This window comes from Peromyscus eremicus, chromosome X (assembly GCF_949786415.1).
Source record: "Peromyscus eremicus chromosome X, PerEre_H2_v1, whole genome shotgun sequence".
Classification (NCBI taxonomy): domain Eukaryota; kingdom Metazoa; phylum Chordata; class Mammalia; order Rodentia; family Cricetidae; genus Peromyscus; species Peromyscus eremicus.
Genome location: NC_081439.1, coordinates 29,480,444 through 29,499,318, shown reverse-complemented (window position 1 = coordinate 29,499,318; position 18,875 = coordinate 29,480,444). Strand labels below are relative to the sequence as shown.

At 38.9% G+C, this 18,875-nt stretch overlaps 1 protein-coding gene across 4 annotated transcripts in view; it reads left to right on the top strand.

Annotated features, from left to right (window-relative positions):
* The window catches only part of Bclaf3 (BCLAF1 and THRAP3 family member 3), a 64,188-nt gene extending 45,698 nt beyond the window's left edge, over positions 1 to 18,490 (top strand). For 2 of the 4 annotated variants that reach the window (XM_059250520.1, XM_059250518.1), the window contains one exon: positions 17,401 to 18,490. In XM_059250520.1, coding sequence (XP_059106503.1) covers positions 17,401 to 17,541 — 141 coding nt within the window. In that variant the 3' untranslated portion in view covers positions 17,542 to 18,490. Of the gene's footprint in view, positions 1 to 16,484; positions 16,511 to 17,400 lie in introns of all 4 variants that reach the window. The other 2 variants (XM_059250521.1, XM_059250519.1) reach the window with 2 other exon arrangements.
* The last annotated feature ends 385 nt before the right edge of the window (positions 18,491 to 18,875 follow it).

Here is an 18,875-nt window from a genome sequence, read left to right as displayed (position 1 = left end):
TTTTCCAGGTGCTTCAGTTGGTCTAAACCTCCAGGTAGCTCTGCTGGGTTCTGCCTCTTGCAGGCAGTTGCTCTGGTGCCAGTCGTCTTTGCAGCTCTTCTCCTCTGAGAGTCTTTCATGGAACTCAGCTTGTTTGAGTCTTCTTGGCAGCTTGACTCCCATTTGAGAGTCATCTTTGCAGCTCAGCTTTCTTCCATCTGAGTGGGATTCTTAGCTTTTATTATTTACTCTGACAGGAAGGGGCCTCATGAATCTGGTCAGCTTCAAGGACTTCCTGAAGCTATCTTGAATTGTTTACTTCTTGCTCAAGGAGCTTCTCTGCAAGATGGAATATTTCAATCTTGGAGGGAGTTTTTATACAACACAGCTCTTTGAACTTTATATTTTAGCATTTCTGTCATTTCGTTAACCTTTGAAATGAACATTTAAGTAAAGACCCTGAATGACCTATAATATAGCAATTTTTTAGTTAGAGGCCAGACAAGTATGGGTCATAGGACTGTTTTTCTGTTGCCTTTCATTGCTGTTCTGATGCTTTAGATGTCATCCAAGCATACTCTGAGTTGTAAATATAATTTCAGCACTTGGAATGTGAGGCGGGAGGATTACCACAAGTTTGAGGCCAAAAGTTTGGTATTTACTACTTTTCCATTGTCTAATAATACTCTTTCATTTAGGCATGTTCTTCTGGACTCTATTTCCTTTTTTTAAGTAATTTTTTGTTGTTGTTTTTTCGAGACAAGGCTTCTCTGTGTATCCTGGCTGTGCTGGAACTCAAAACCAGGCTGGCCTTGATCTCAGAGAGATCTGCCTACCTCTGGGAATGCTGGTTTAAGGGTGTGCGCCACCATGCCTGACTAAATAAAACATTTAAATTGATTAACTGTTGTTTGACAGTTTCATATATGTAGGCATTGTATTCTGTTTATTATGATTCCTCATTCTCTCTTATCTCCCTTCTATCCCTGCCATATTCCCTCCCCTTTCCTGTAGGTCCCCTTTCTCACATTCATGCCTTTTTTGTTTTTGTTTTTGCTTGTGATCATTGATTTTAACTAAGACTTATCTCTGTGGCTACAGCTTTACAACTGTCCATTGGAACCTCATGGGTTCACCATTTATCTCACAACTGAAGGCAATCATTATCTCTTCCCCAGAATCCATCAGTTACTGATAGTTCAGCTGGTAGGGTGTCTTAGTTATTTTTCTGATGCTGTGACAAAGCACCATGACCAAGGCAATTTACAGAAGAAAGAATTAATTTGGGACTTACAGTTTCAGAGGGTTAGAGTCCATGACCATCATGGCAGGGAACATGGCAGCGGGCAGGCAAGCATGGCACTGGAGCAATAGCTAAGGTCTCACATCTTGATCCATAAGCACAAGACAGAGAACGCTAACTTGGAATGATGTGTGTTCAAACCACAAAGCCTATGCCCAGTGACATACTTCTTCCAACAAACTCACACCTTCTAATGCTTCTTACACAGTTCTACCAACTTACAGAGGTAACTTACATGAGCTTTGGGAGCCATTCTCATTCAAACTACCACAGAGGGTAGGGTCCTATAAGTCCTTCTCTGATCTATGATTGGCTAGTGACACTCCTGGTCTTGTATAAGCTCAGTGCAAGCAAGCTGCTGTGAGATCATTTTTGACATGGCTTTATCATGTCTTGAAGACAGCATTTGCAGTCCTCTTTCCTATTATCTTGCTCTTACATTATTTCCACACACTCTTTTGCTGTGTTCCCTGTGCCTCAGAGGGGTTGGTATAAATGAATATCCTGTTTCTGAGTACTCAACCATTATTTGTATGAAGCATCGTTACTGTCATTTACTACAAAGAAAAGCTCTGATCAAAGCTCGGAGTATTACTTGTCTATAAGTTTAAATGTAAATATTTAGGAGTTCAGTTTGATGCCATGTTAAATTTAGCTAAACAGTAGTAAGCCCTGCCCCTGGACCCATGACCTTCCCAGCCATAGGTTTTTGGTAGGGTTTACAGTACTAGACTTATATTCCCTCCTATGGAATTGGCTTTAAATCCAGTCCAAGAGCACTTACTTTATCCTATAACAGTTGTGCCACTATTGTATCAGTGGATACATCTTGCCTGACTGGTTGGCATTGTAGCATACAATAGCTGATAAGACCATTGATGTCCTAAGTCCCCTAGCAGCCTGCTTAGCAGCATCCAGCACTATGAAATCTAGCCAGCAAGAAAGAAGCATCTATCTCAATTACAGCTTGCTTTCTTATATCTTGTAACCAAGGTGTGTAGAGTCTTTAGCAATAAGATCTTATCATCTAGTTTTGGTAAGTAGTCAAGAGGAGTAGTAATAGCTTGTATTATTGCAGGAGTCTCTGAGGCCTCTCTGGCCAACAATTAGTAAGGAAGTACCACATACCTGGCACTGGTATTTTTGCTTTATAAGCAGTGGCTTCTAGGAGCAGTATTATACAGCTATGTAGAATATCTCTTTTTTAAAAAACGTTTTAATTGGCTTACAAAATAATAAATTTCCATATTATTTTTCATAAGCTGGACTCTAATTCCTATATCTTAGTATTATATGTATGTTGATTTGGTGTATTCCAGTTTGGCTAATGTCTGTACCTGCAATCAATCTTCAGTTAAGCTTATTTAGAGTTTTATTTAAACAAAGCTCAACTCTGAGTATAGCATGAAATTAGGTATCCTACTATTAGCATGCTGCATAACAGGTGAGCTCCATTTTCCTAATCTTTGGGGAAAGGAATGAGACATGGCAGCTATTCTATCTGCCAGGTCCAAACTAAGGTACTTATGGCTAACTAGACCTTTAAGGTGTCTCTCTAGCATGTGCTACTGTAAAACTACATCTCATATGGAAAAATTGATTACTTGTCCCATCAGTCCATTTTACCTCAGTCTTTATGCCCTAAAAAGAATGAAGTCTAGAATTATTGGTTTCTGCTGATGTTGACTCCCATTTTCCTTAAATTAAGGACACTTTTTCACAAATGGGTCTACTGGGTGTGAGGTACTATTTACATCATTTTGTGTGAGTGTGGGTGTGTGTGAGTGTGGGTATGTGTGGTATTGGAGATAAAACTGTGGAACTTACATATATGTTAAGCAAGTACTCTGTAGTCGGAAGTTTTCCTGTGTCCCTCCTGGTCCTGCAGCCGCTTGGACCCAAGTAAACACACAGAGGCTTATATTACTTCAAACTGTCTATTAATCTATGCATTGCTACATGGCTTTGGGCTTATGGGTACTTTCACTTCTTGCTTCTCCTGGCAGCCGCTCACAATGTCTCCTTACTCTCCTTTCTTCTCCTCTCTCTCCAGCTTTGAATGTACCACCTAACCTTATTCTACTTCACCATTGGCCAAAGAGCTTTATTTATCAACCAGTCAGAGCAACACATATTCACAGCATACAGAAAGACATCCTACAGCACTTCCCCTTTTCTATAATCTTACATATTTTATATTGCTATGGATTTGGTTTATTGATACAAATTTAAAGTTGATTTCATTATACTATATATATATATATTTCTACTCTTGTTTAAGGTATTATGTTTATACAACTCATTTAAAATTGTAATATATAATTAAGAAATACAGATTAATTAATCATCTATGGTAATCAAACTTATAGTCATGTTAGTTAAGTTTTCTAGATATACATAGATATATTTCAGTTAGGTAAATAATCTTCAAAAACTTCAAAGACCTACAGAATATGGCATTTAAAATGTTTTAGTAACTTAGACTTTTCTGGACAATGAGACACGTCTGCTCCTGGCAACACCAATTACTTCTAAGAGGATGATGGGCATCAAAGAAACTCATTATGGAGTTTGCTTTCTTTGTGGCAAAAGTTAGCCACTGGGCAAAAAAAGTGCCCTTGCCTTGACTGCTTGACAGTATGTTGTACATGCAAGACCCACAGGAAGGTGACCACTGAACTTTGCAAGATGAGATGGTTCTTCATGTTCCTGCTTTGCAGGAGAAACTACAGACATTCTACAGGACATGGAGAGAAGTGACTGACGAACTTTGCCAGAATGGGTGGAACAGCCCTTAAAATTTCCTGCTTCACTGAAAGCTATGCCAGAGGTTCTAGGCCTGTAGGCTGAAGATAGATGCCCCAATGTTACAGAGGAACTTTGGATGACTGTCCAGGCATCCAGATGTCTCTTGTCATTTCTAGAATTATGGAAGTTGCTTGCAATATACTTCCTGTTTACTTAGGTAATATTATATCCTTCTGGGGTCTTTGATGGATTTGAAGACTAGATAGTTACAATTTTCATTGGTTATGATAAAAGATAAATTAGATTTGAAACTTTAGACTCACAAATGTAGGATAGATGATAGAATATTTTCTTTAAATTTACCAAATACAAATAGACTAGACATTGTAACTGTAATTCTTGCTTGGTGACTGTTTTATTACATGTAATTTTTACTATATTAAAGTCAAAACCTTCCTTTTTTCATAAGACAGAAAAGGGGAAGTGCTGTAGGATATCTTTCTGTATGCTGTGAATATGTATTGCTCTGATTGGTTGATAAATAAAGCTGTTTGACCAGTGGCGAGGCAGAATAAGGTTAGGTGGGACATTCTAACTAGAGATGAGAGAAGAAAGGAGAGTGAGAGGAGACGCCAGCCTGCCTCCCAAGGAGCAACAAGATGCCAGTAGACGGCTAATGCCACGACCACGTGGCAACATATAGATTAATAGAAATAGGTTGAGTTAAGTTATAAGAGCTAGCTAACAAGAAGCCTGACACATAGGCCATACAGTTTGTAAATAATATAAGCCTCTGTGTGTTTACTTGGGACCAAGCAGCTGTGGGATACAGGTGGGAGAGATTCGTTCTGACTGCAGGGCTGGGCAGGACTGAAGAAACTTCCAGCTACAGTAATCTACCATTGAGCCATACCTGCATCCTGTAGTTAAATCATTTAATATCCCAAGTTTTGGCATCAGAGGGAACTTTAAAAATTCTACCCTAGAAAGATACCTTAATCTGTGTAGCATCTTGTGGTGGTTTGAATGAGAATGGCCCCAAAGGCTTATCTTTTGAATGCTTGATTCCCTAGTTAGTAGAACTGTTTGGGAAGGACTAGGAGACATGGCTTTGTTGAAGGAGATGTGTCACTGTGGGTTTGAAAAGCCCACAGTGTCTTTCGGCCTGCTGCTTGTTAATCAGGATGTAAAGCTCTCAGTTACTGCTCTAACCCATGTCTGTCTCCTTCACACCATGATAATCATGGACTAACCCTTTAAAATTGTAAGCAGGCTCCCAATTAAAAGCCCCCAAGGCAATCCTTCTATAAGAGTTGCCTTGGCCATGATGCCTCTTCACAGCAATAGAGAGTAGCTAAGACACGTCTCTTCACATTTTAGCTTTTTGTGATATTGGAGAAGCCATTGTTTTAGCAGTTAGACTACCACCTGGATTAATTAATTGGTGCATGATTAATTAAGTAGTCTAGATACTGTGAAATTAGATCTGGACCTACTTATTCCCATATAACTGGTCTATCAGAAGTTTTTTTTCCAAGACTGGGTTTCTCTGTGTAGCTTTGGAGCCTTTCCTGGATCTTGCTCTGTAGACCAGGCTGGCCTTGAACTCAGAGAGATCCGCCTGGCTCTGCCTCCCCAGTGCTGGGATTATAGGTGTGCACCACCATCCAGCCTTATCAGAAGTATTTTTAATAAACTTTATTATGTAAATACTTGCAAGTAAGGAAAAACACCCACACCAGTATTAATCATAGCCAAAGTCTATATAACTTAATGAGCTTATATAAAGTTAGAATTGGCATTCAAAACGGAAGCTCTGAAGCTTCACATTAAATTTTACATTTTCAGTATTGAATATATTTTGTGCACTAATCCACCACCAAAACAAAACAAAAAAATCCATGGCAGTGTTAGAACTAGGAAAACAATTAGCTGTATATTCTCTTTCATAACATGTGTCTATTACCTTCAGTCACTCCATCCTCATTCCCTTATACCTAGCCTTTCTTGTTCTCTTTCTTCATGTTGTACTGTACCCACATGCCCATGTGTTTACTTATATACATATATTATAGGCTAGATTCTGCATATGAGAGAGAACTGTGATTTTATTTATTTCTGAGATTACATAACCTTGTACTTCAGACAAGGGGCGACTATGAAGAATTCACAAAGAATTTCAGAAATAAAATACCAAGGGGATAAAACTGCCAGTCAACAAATGGGCAATGAACTGGATAGACAGTTTTCAAACAAAGAAATGCAAATGATCAATAACTATTTTTTAAAGTGTTCAATGTCTCTTCCATCAGGGAAACTGCAAACTGAAACTGCTTTGAGATAGTTGCCTTACCCTAGTCAGAATGGTTGTCATCAGCAAATCTGACAGTGGAAGTTGGAGAGGATATAGATAGAGGGAAATCCATATTTACTTGGTAGGAGAACAGATTAATATAGCCATTGTGGAAATCAGTTTGGAGATTTCTCAAAAAAATTTAAAAAAGAACTACCATATGACCCAGCTTTGTGACTCCTGGGCATATAACCAGAGAATTCCATACCCTACCATAAAGATATTTACACACATACCCATGTTTTTATTACTGCTTTATTTACTGTAGCAAAGGATTAGAATCAACCTAGTTGTCAGTCAACAGATGAATAGATAATGAAAATTTGGTATATATAAAAATGGAGTACTACTTATCTCTAAAGAAAAAGGAAGTTAAAAATTTGCAGGATAATGGATGGACTTAGGATTTCTGCAATTTGTGGCCATTAACCCCTTGTCTCCCATTATGTGGGCTCTCTTAGCTCTGCTTGTTGTTTCCCTTGCTGCACAAAACTTCTTATTTTCATGTGGTCACATTGGTTGATACTAGGGTTAGTTCTGTGCTGTTGGTGTTCTGTTAAGTTCCTGTCTACCCCGATATCTTGAAGAGCAGCCTGTGTTTGCTTTGAAAACTTTCAGTGTATCAGGCTTTAGATAGAGGTCTTTGATCCATTCTTAATTGATGTTTGTACAAGGTGAAAGGTAAATCTAATTTCATTCTCTGGCTTGCAGTTCAGTTTTGCTACCACTATTTATTGAATGGGCTCTTTTTTCCATAGTATATTTTTGCCTCCTTTTCAAAAAATGAAGTGGAAATGGCTTTGCCATTTTATTTCCTGATCCTTTATTCTATTCCATTGGTCTTCCTGTCTATTTTTGTACAAGTACCAAGCTGTATTTATTATTATAGCTCTATAGTATAGTTTTAGGTTGGTATTGCACTTCCTCCAGCGTTGTCCTTACTCCTTGGGATTCTTTGCTATCTGTGGTCTTTTGTGGTTCCATGTGACTTCTTGCATTTTTTCTAAGCCTGTTAAACATGACAGGGGAATTTTTTGTCTCCCATCTCCAGTGCAGTCTGGTTTCTGTGCCATCAGATACATACTTCCTGTTCTGTTTCCACTATGAAACAGTCTTGGAAAGTGGTAAGGGTTGATTCTAGACATGCTCTTAATAATCCTCTTCAATTGCCTAGCATCATAATAATGGCTTCCCTAAAACTGCATTTGATCTTCAGCTACCTACAAAATGGTAAGATTCCCAAGCTGAAATAGAAAAGCAGAGAACACAAAAATCTCACATATTCATAACAGGCTTGTGTTAATTTCATTCTGGCACCCAGATTCCTTATAGTCATTGTTAGTCGTTGGCTGCTTGCAATCCTTCAAGTGTATACACACACACACACACACACACACACACACACACACACACACACACAGAGAGAGAGAGAGAGAGAGAGAGAGAGAGAGAGAGAGAGAGAGAGAGAGAGAGAGAGAGAGAGAGAGAGACTGACTGACTGACTGACTTCTGTAAGGAGGAGATGGGAACAAGGCTAGGTCCTCTGCTTCCTTCTTGAATTGGACTAAGCAAGATGCACTTTTTGTTGTTTGGGTTACTTTAAATGACAGCAGGGACCTGATTTGATAAGAGTGGGGAATTTAGAAATTCCCACAGAGGAAAAAAAAGCCCACCAATGGAAATAAACCTGACAAAAGAGGGTTTCTTTTGGACAAGATCCTGGAAACAGGCTATCTTGGACCAAAGAGAAAGTAATCTGAAAACAACCTGATCTAATCCAGGACCCTGTTCCTTAGCTGGGGAATTAACTATCTCCTGTCTTCACTTATAATATCTGTCTGTCTTCCTTCCTTTTTTTGTTTTTGTTTTTCAAGACAGAGTTTCACTGTGTAGCTCTGGCTGTCCTGGAACTCACAGAGATCCATCTACCTCTGTCTCCCAAGTGCTGAGATTAAAGGCATGCACCGCTGTTGCCTGGCCATAATGGGTTTCTTTATTCTTGAATTTTGTATTTCAACTGGATAATGAGGGACGTATGTCCATTACCTCCTGGAACAGGGTTTGTTTTTAATCTACTAGCGCTCAGAAGTACCCCCGTAACAAGCTCTGTTTCAGGAGGAAGTTTTTAGAAAGCTTGAGGGACAGCTGGGCATGGTGGCTCAGTCATGTAATCTCAGGCTAATATAGGAGGGTCACCATGGATTCAAGGCAAGCTTGGGGTATATGGCGAGTTCTAGGAGAGTCAGGGATACAGAGGAAGACCCTGTCTCAGAACAAAACAAAACACTTTCGATGAGCTAGTTATATATCAAAATAGTACCAAAATGTAGTAAAACAGGCTTAGAAGGAGGAAAGGGAAGGGAGAAATGATGTCATTATATTTTAATTTCAAAACATTAAAATGTAAGAGATAAGAAGATAGCCACTGAAAGACTATCAGCACTTGTGCATCTGGTCAGGAAGGCACAGAGTTCCTTAGAACCAGCCGTACTTCAGTATTCCTTCAGTTCCTATACGTTAGGTGCCTGTTAGAACCCCATGGCTAGGAAAGGCATAAAAACACATAGAAAGGAAGTTAGAGACTGGGATTTATGACCTTGGGGATTGAAAGAAAGCTTGAAGGTCATACAGCACAAAGACAAAGATCCAAGATCAAATGAATCAGCAAGAATTTACTGAGTGCCTGCCATGCCTGAGTTGCAGCATGTCAACATAGAAAGGAAATGTTACATGGAGGCATCATCACCTCTGAGTCTTTGTCATCTGGGGACTGGCTTCTCTATCTTATTGTGTGGTTTCTCTTTTATATGTTTTTTTAACCTTTGTTTTTGAGGTGATATTTTATCATATAGCCCAGGTTGGCCTTGAATTCTTGACCCTCCAACACCAGCTACTCAGGTACTAGGATTATAGACAAGTACCCTAGTTTCTTTCATACATTCTTAAAGAAGGTAAGCATTTCTACAGTGTATGATGGTGGGCACCTATAATTCCAGCACTTGAGAGGAGTGACTAGCACTGAAACAGAAAGTCTGTGAGTCTGAGGTCAGTCTGGGCTACACACTAAGTTCCAGCATAGCCTGGGCTACATAGTGCCAGCCTGTCTCAAAAAGGGTTTTTCCTAGTGTATTGTTTGCTTTTATCCTTTGTTAGTTACCCTGGTTGGCCTTGATTACCTGATGTCTTCCTAAGATTTTACCACTACCTCTTCTGATGTCTGATCCTGACTGCTAGCTCCCCAGACTCCAGATGTTTAGCTGCCTCACAGATACTCTCAAATGGTTGTCCTCATGCCCCTGAAATTCAGTTAAACTTGTACTGAAATATGCTGCAGCATGGATAGAACTTATAACTATCATGCAGAATGATAGGAGCCAGGGGCAAAAGCCCACCTATGGTATGATCCCATTTATTTAAGTGGAAAGACAGCCATAGAGACAGAAGGTAGAATTTAGGAGCTGGAGGTTCAGGTGAATATTGGAGAGAGGTCCTGAGGTTATTTGTAATGGTATATAGTTTCTTTTTAAAGTGAGAAAACTATTCTAAAACTGATTATCATGTTTGGTTGCACAGTGCTGTGAATATACTTAACAGTCATGGAATTTTTTTAAATTTTCTTTAACTTTATTGTATGTATATAGCTGTTTTGCCTTTATGCATGTCTGTGGACCACACATGTTCCTGGTGCCTGAGGAGGCCAGAAGAGGGCATCAGAGCCCCTGGAACTGGAGTTAGAGTTGCGAGCTCTCATGTTGATGGTGAGATTCTGGTCCTCTGGAAGTACAGCCAGTCCCCTTATCCACTGATCAGTCTCTCTAGTCCCAAAGTCATTGAATTGAATACTTTAAATAGGTGAACTGTATAGAATGGGAATTATATCTCAGTAAAGTTGTTTAAAAAAATAACTGTCTTACTTTTCTGTTGGAGTGACAGAAACCATGACCACAAAAAAGCTACTTGGGGAAGAAAGGGTTTATTTGGTTTACAGGTACTTATCACAGTCCATCATTGAAGGAAGCTAAAGCAGGCACCTGGAGTCAGGAACTGAAGCAGAAGCCCTGGAGGAACACTGCTTACTGGCTTGCTTCCCATGGCTTGCTCAGTTTGTTTTCTTATGCTACCCAGGATCACTTGTCCAGGGTGTCCCTGCCCGCAGTGACCTGGGACCTACCACATTAATCAGTGAAGAAAATGTTCCACAGACTTGTCTATGTGCCAATTTGGTGGAGGCATTTTCTCAGTTGAGCTTCCCTCTTCCCAGATGAGTCTAGCTCATGTCAAGTGACAAAAAACCAAGCCAATGCAATACCAAATATGCTCTCCTCCACAGACCACTTTCCTCTCCCCTATCATGGTCCATAGCTATTATAGCCAACCAAGCCAACCTGAAAACTTGTCCTAATAGGCAATCCACTTAGTCTCCTTCTAACTTTTAATATTTCAAGTCTTATTTTTATCACTCACATCTTCATTCAGTTCACTCATTTTAACAAATGCATATTATTTTACTATATATGGGTATATTAATTATTTCAGTTTCCCAAGCCTTTTTACTTACATACTCAATAACTAATCCAGTTAGGAAATACCCAAGTGGGGGTAAAGAGATTGCTCAGTGGTTAAGAGCATGTGCTGCTCTCACAGAGGACCTGGGTTTGGGTCTAGCATCCACATGGTATCTATTCTACCTGTAACTCTAGTTCTAGAATATCCAATTTCCTCTTCTGGCCTCTGTGGGCACTTCATGCCCATGGTACACAGACATACATATAGACAAAACATTCATGCACATAAAAAATACACAAGCTAGCTCTTCTAACACTAAGCAGTTTCATATCTTTTTCTTTTGCCTTAAATTTGGATTTAATTATGCTTCTGTCATACAACTTAGTTTTTAAAACACTTTTTAATATATGTATGACATTTCTGTTACTATTAGGTATTAAGTTTTTTCTGAACTGAATTTAATATTTAAAGTACCATAAACATACTGTAAGTTTTGTGAAGTACTGATTAAATGAAGTTTTGCTACAAATGTGTTTATATTTTCAACTAGTTCATATTTTCAAAGATATAAATCTGCCGATGTTGGCGCACGCCTTTAATCCCAGCACTCGGGAGGCAGAGGTGGCTAGATGTCTGTGAGTTTGAGGCCAGCCTGGGCTACAAAGTGAGTTCCAGGACATCCAAGGATACATAGAGAAACCCTGTCTCAAAAAAAAAAAAACAAAAACCAAACCAAACAAACAAAAACCCCCAAACCAAACAAACCAAAGATACATATTACTGGTGGTAGAATAGTAGTGTTCAAGTATCTATATAATTGTATTTCTTCTTATAAGTATGGAAGAACCTTGTATAATTGTAGAAATTGGAATGAAAGGACTTCAGGAATAATTAGTAGTGCTATTTTGTTCATTAGATGCACTCTAAATTATAGGCCAAAAAATACCACTTACTTACTGTTCTATAACCAAACAGTATTTTGAGAGTTCTCTCACTGAAGCTTGGTTTTGTTGTCTTCTAAATTTTGTTAGGCAAAAAGAATTGAGAGCTATCTGATATAAAGTGAAAAATTTATACTATTTATTACTAGTATATTTATTTAAAATATATATTTATATATATATAAAATATATATAAAGTATACTATAAATTTGTTAAAGTTGGGTTATTTATTTATTTATTTTATGCAGAGTCTCACTATATAAACCAGGCTAGCCTGAAACTCAAAAGAGATCTGCCTACCTCTGCTTCCTTAGTGTTGGGATTAAAGGAGTGTGCCATCACCACCTGGCAAAACCAGCTTTTTGTTTGTCTTGAGACAGGGTCTCACTGTATGGTACTGGCTGGTCTAGTACGCACTATGTAGACCAGGTTTACCTTGATCTCAGAGATCCGCCTCTGCCTCTAGAATATTAGGATTAAAGGCCAACATGCCCCATTCTTGGCTCACTTTCTTGACATCATCACTAATAACTGAGTGTTCTTTGGGGGCCTCGCCAGGTCATACAAAATAATAGATTCAACGGGCCTGTAGAGATGGCTCAGTGGCCATGTAAGTGTGAATACCTGAGTTTTAATCCCCACAACCTCCAGAACACCAGAAAAAGAGGTAGTGTGCATCTGTAATCCCAACACCTCCACAGCAGGATGGGAGAGATCTGAGAATCCATGGAAGCTTGTGGAGTAGCTTGTAACCTGTAGTGAACAACAAAAGATCCTCTGTCTCAGCTGGTAGTGTGGCCTAGTGATCTAAGGTGCTGTATTAAGTAAGAGACCCTGTCTCAAGGTGAAAAGGGAGAACCAATATCTGAATGTGTCCTCTGACCTTCACATGTGTGCCATGTTATTTAGACACCTGTATTCACATGTATGTGTACACATACTCATACATACATACATGAGAAAGATTACATTTTATATTTATAATTATATATATACACATAAATATATATTTGTGACAATAATTTTTAAAAAGGTCATAAATTTGAAAGAGCATGGCAAAAGTAAATGGGAGGACTTGGAAGGAGGAAAGAGAAGGGAGAAATGATATAATTATGATATTGAAAAAAAGAAATAGATTCAAGATGAGAATGTAAAAGAGACGGAACTAGCCTTACCAAAGTGTGTAGAATTTTAGAAAGTGAACATCAGGAATTTAAAGATCTGAGTGAATTCCCTCAAACTGTCTGGACCCACACTGCTACTTGTAAAGTCATTGTATACTCCTGAGGGTATGTGTACTGCAGTTGAGACTCTAACTTGTGTATGTAAGCCTCTGTTGATGACTTCAGGGTAGCATATAGGTACTCATTTTTTCTAGTATCAACATTTAAGCACATTAACATTTTAGTATCTTGCCAGAAATTCCCCTTTTACTCATTTGTACTAATACCCAGAGTATATGAAAGGGTCTATAGTATAGACTCTATACCCTAGTCAGTGTGACACGTCAACAGTTTTTCAACCTGAAAGCAGCAAGTCTCTGCTTCCCTAGAGGGTTCTCTCTCTCTTTTTTTTTTTTTTTTTTAGACAGGGGCTCTTTTTGTACCCCTGGCTGTCCTGAAATCGCTCTATAGACTAGGCTGGGAACTCTCAGAGATCTGCCCATTCCTGCCTCTGTCCTCTAGAGCAGGGATTAAAGGTATATGCCACCAGGCTTGGCTTTTCTGAGGGTTCTTGACTCACTGAAGCTTCTTTCTGTTTGATAGCTCATACATCATAGAACTTTTAGAAGACTGACATGAATCTGTCATATTTCTCCAGTATGGCTTTTAGGTTTCATATCAAAATTATGCTTAGGAAAATTCTTTACTGTGTCCTTTGAGTGGTTTTATTTATTCATTTGTTTATTTATTTGGTTTTTTTTTTGAGACAGGGTTTCTCTGTGTAGCTTTGGAGCCTTTCCTGGAACTCACTCTGTAGCCCAGGCTGGCCTCGAACTCACAGAGATCTGCCTGGCTCTGCCTCCCGAGTGCTGGGATTAAAGGCGTGCGCCACCGACGCCCGGCTTTTGAGTGGTTTTATAATTAATATAATCCATTATATTTTTATGATAGAATATGAAAACAAGATCTGATTTCCTACTAGTAGTTTTATAACATCATTTATTGAATATCTTGCCCTTTCCTTGACAATTGAAAATGATCGCTTCAAGCCAGGCATAGTGGTGCACACCTTTAATCCCAGCACTTGGGAGGCAGAGGTAGTTGGATCTCTGAGTTCGAAACCAACCTAGTCAACAGAGTGAGTTCCAGGACAGCCAGGGCTGTTACACAGAGAAATCCTGTCTCAAAAAACAAAAAAGGAAGGAAGGAAGGAAGAAAATGCTCCCTTCATTATAAGCTAGAGCCTTAGCTATCACTGTCTGTATTTAGAAGCTTTCCAACCATCTTGTTTTCCTGATCCTGTGATTTGCTTATCTCTTTGCTGTTCATGTCCTGGAACATAGATTCTGTCACATCACATATACACAGACACTGTCTTAGTGCTTTGTTGCTCACAGAAAGAAACCAAACTTGTTAGGCATGTCTAGTCCTAAGCTACCTTTCCAGGAACATTTCACCACAGCCATCTGCATTTTAAAGTGTGTTTCCATTGTTCCTACTGTTCTCTTAGCTAGAAATAGCATTAGTGCTGCCACCCACTCTTGTGGAAGCAGGGTCTTGCTATGTAGTTCAGATTTGGCCTCAGACTTTAATCCTGCTTTACCTCCCAAGTGCTGGGATTTCAGGCATATGCCACTAAACTTGATTTCTGTTCTTTATTATAAAATCCTCCTTTTCTTTTGAGAGCTACTGGAAACTTTTCCGAGCCTTCCCTCACACCCCTTTAACTCCTGTTTTATTTGGTTATTTCTGTTCATCTTACTCATTTGTGAAACAGACGATCCACTTAAGGCTAGACCATGCCTTATCAGTCTATCCTCTTGGTTTACCTTTTGTCATTTTCGGGCTTTAGAAAATGTGTTTTTTAATGGAATTGAATCCGGATCATGAATACATACATACAAACATACATGCATACATATGCTCCAAAAGGTTAGTGAGCAGAAACTGCAGGATGGGAGTTTTCTGGCTTTGATAATCTGCAAAGACAATTCAGTATCTAACTGTACTGGTATGTGACTGGTTTGTTACAGTGGAAGGATACACAGCAAAATCAGCACACGGAGCAAAATTGAGGGGAAACTTTGTGCAAATTTATGTGGGTCCTTTCCCCGTGGAGCCACTCAGGGCATGACTAATTCCTTCAGCAGTTGCTTAAGATAATGTATGTGCACCGTTGCCAGCCTGAGCTCACTGGAGACTCAGTGCCCAGTGTTGTTACGAAGAGCTTATCATATGGTCACTCCTTAGTGGACATACATCCAGATTCTAGGCTCTCAGAAAGAAGTAGCATAACCCGTGTTATTTACACTTTGAACACTCACCAGTTAATAGTCAGACTCCCCCTGAAATGTCAGCCACCAGCCAGCCTTGAAAGCAGGCACTTCCAAGGATAGCAGTAACTCCTGTTATGCCAACTCTTTTCTGAGCAGTCATATTTTTGAGGAGCTTAATTTCTCTAAAGGGAAAGATATCCATGGCAGGAGTGGTAAGGAGATGTGCACTAAGTACTTTCACTGTCTTCCCAGAGGAGGTAGGTTGTAAGCCGAGGCTTGGGGAAGACTTAGGCACAGAAAGAGTGAAAGCCCCTGGTCCATGTTTGTCAGTAGCATGTGGGATTAAGGAGAAAGAAGTACACAATATACTGAGGGCCTCAAATTGTTCATAATTTATTTCTTATTTGAATTGGTAGCAGTAGGATACCTTTGTGTGGAGTAAGAAGGGGAGATAGTGCTTTAGGACAGCCAGTTGAATAGTAGTGAGTAGCAGGGTCCCAGGGAATTAGGATGAGACACAGTAAGACCAGCAAGGTAGCATTTGCAGTGACCCTGTGTTGTTAGGAAAACCTAGCCTGGAAGTAGTGGCGCACACCTTTAATCCTGCTCTGGGGAAGCAGAGCCAGGTGGATCTCTGAGTTCCATTCCAACCTGGTCTACAGAGTGAGTTCCCTGGCAGCCAGAACTGTTGTTACACAGAGAAACCCTGTTGGGGGCGTGGGGGAAGAAAACCTAGACAAGCCTGGCAGTGGTGGCGCACGCCTTTAATTTCAGCACTAGGGAGGCAGAGCCAGGTGGATCTTTGAGAGTTCGAGGCCAGCCTGGTCTACAGAGTGAGTTCCAGGAAAGGTGCAAAGCTACACAGAGAAACCCTGTCTTGAAAAAAAAAACCCACAAAAAAACTACGATTGTCAGTTGAACTTTTCTTTAGAGTTATTGTACTTAGAGTTTCTTTTCAAAGTTGTTGTTTGGTGACATTTTATTTGAAGATACATGGTTTTGTAGTATATAATCAATAAAGAATAAGTACAATGTCATCTACAAATTTTAGATGAATAATGTTGAAAAATGTATATGCATGTGTTTTGAACATTTCATTAAGCAAGATAGAAGGAATAATAAGATTTTTCTACCAGCATTGTTTTTATTTGGAATTAAACATTTCCATTCTAATATGAATGTTAAAAATAAACACACTTTTGCATTTTTTTCAGTTTTAATGTAAGAGCCTAGTTAAAAGGTAAGGATATATTTGAATAAATTTTTATTTTTAGTGTCTTTGAAATACATGTCGTTCTACCATTTTTAGTTTTATTATTTACATAGTTTTATATCAAGTTTGTAGTTGGTAATTTTAGTGTTTTTGCATCATACCACAATATAAAACCCACATTTGTTACTTTTATCATAATCTTCCTGTTCTTGTGAGGTTTTTTTCTCATATTTATTGAAACCTTATGTCTTTATGTTGCCAACCATCTGAAAGTTTTCCAAAAGCTTTCTTTGCAATCAATTGTCAGTCATTACAAGAGTCCATGTAAGCCGGGCGGTGGTGGCATACGCCTTTAATCCCAGCACTCGGGAGGCAGAGGCAGGCGGGTCTCTGTGAGTTTGAGGCCAGCCTGGGCTACCAAGTGAGTCCCAGGAAAGGCACAAAGCTATACAGAGAAACCCTGTCTCGAAAAACCAAAAAAAAAAAAAAAGAGTCCATGTAGTTTTGGAATAAGAAGTAGTATGTGATAGAAAGGATACCATGCTAGTTTGCACATGTGTGCCTCCATTGTGTCAGGCTGGGGACTGGAGAGGCAAAGTTTGAGTCTTGAGTTTAGGCCAGAGTGCTTTCCCTGAAAAATTCTCAAGGAGCACAATGTGGTTTCCCCATTTGCTAAGACCAGTGCCATCTAGTGGAGTTTTTGTCTGATCCATTTACCATTTTTACCTGTTTTGGTGCATTCAATGTTTAGATGGCATCTTCAGGGTTCCACATTCCTTTGTGTGAATTGTGAGGTGCAAGTTAGCACTGTACAGATTAAAGCATTTTGAGAACTGCACTGTGGGCCAAACTCTAGCTAAGATGTTATAACTGACTCTTCTATTGAAGCCCATATTTCTCTTGTTTTCTCTTGATAGGAATACACAATATTGCCACAGAAAACCAATCTGAAAATGTTGCAAATGGAACTGACCCTACATGAGGACTTAACTGAGGACAGAACTGAGCATCTCGTTTGGTCAGGAATTGGAATTGACACTAAGACACTAATACTGTAACTTTCTTGATAAAATATCTTTATTTTTCAGTAGTGGAATGCTGCAACTTTTTTACACTTAACAATCACTGTTAACCACAGTATTCAGTTTCAAAGTTGTATTTAACTACAAACTCTTTTCAAAAACTCTCAGCAGGATCATTTGAGGGCCATTATTTGTTGATGCATCTTTTTCTGAGTGTGGTTTCATTGAGAGAATTTAATAAGTTATATCTAAACATTTATATGTTCAAAGCTTTGTTTATGTTATAAGAACAAGTATCAGAATTATATAGTGTCTGTATATGGAATAACTTTATACAGTGGCCTTACAGTAGCAAATTTTATACTGGCATTTCTTTTTCTGATGACATTTTGGCTTCTAACTTGAAGTTTTCTGAAGTTTCTGAAAATCAAGGCCTATATACATCATCCATTTCATAATCAAATATGAGAAGCCTAGAGAAGAGGTGTGTCTTCTTCATCGGGTCGTGGCAAAGTGCACTGAATTGTTAGTAATGCGTGTCTTGGGTATTCCCATGACTATTTGCTCTTTTCTAGTTTCAGATGCTATTGTGGAAAATATCTAAGGATTTTGTAATCTCTATTCCATCTTCTTTTCCCTCAGGGCAAGCTTGTGCATATTATATTTTTAAAGGCTTTTAAAATCTGACAGACAAAATTGCATATTTGGACATTGTACTTTACTACTATGATATTACACATTTTGCAGACACATCTTACAAAGGGCGTAACTTTTGGTTCAGTTGATAGGTGTTGCATACCTATGACATGTAATATAGGATCCATGGGATATTAAATACAGTCTGTAGGTCCAGAAACTTACTTCTTTGTTTTCTTTCCTTCTGCTTAAAAGTACATACACATTCTCAGTCAATTTTTTTGTGAAATGTTTATTTGTAAGAAAATAAAACATTGTTGCTCTTTCTGCTTGAAGCTGTTAACTGGCAGTTGGTGAGAACATTCTTTTTATTTTTCATCAGACTGACAACCCTGGATAATACCTGTTGATGTTGAATACTTAGGAAACACACAATGATGTATATTATTCCATATTTTCTTGTTTAAATTTTTTCAGACAAGGGCCATTCTTCCTTAAGTGGGTCAGTGATAAGGGAAGTTGGAGCCTTGATTCAGTGGTAACTGATGACACATAGATGGCCTGATTTTCATACTGTGTACCCCTTCTAGAAGTCAGGTTTTCCAACCCTCCTATACATGAAGCTAAAAGTAAGGGAGAAAATTATGTATGCAGTAGTATAGCAAGTTTGCATTGTCTGGGTAATTAAAACCCTACCTTAATTTTCTTGAGTAAGGGTCTAATGTAGCCTGGGC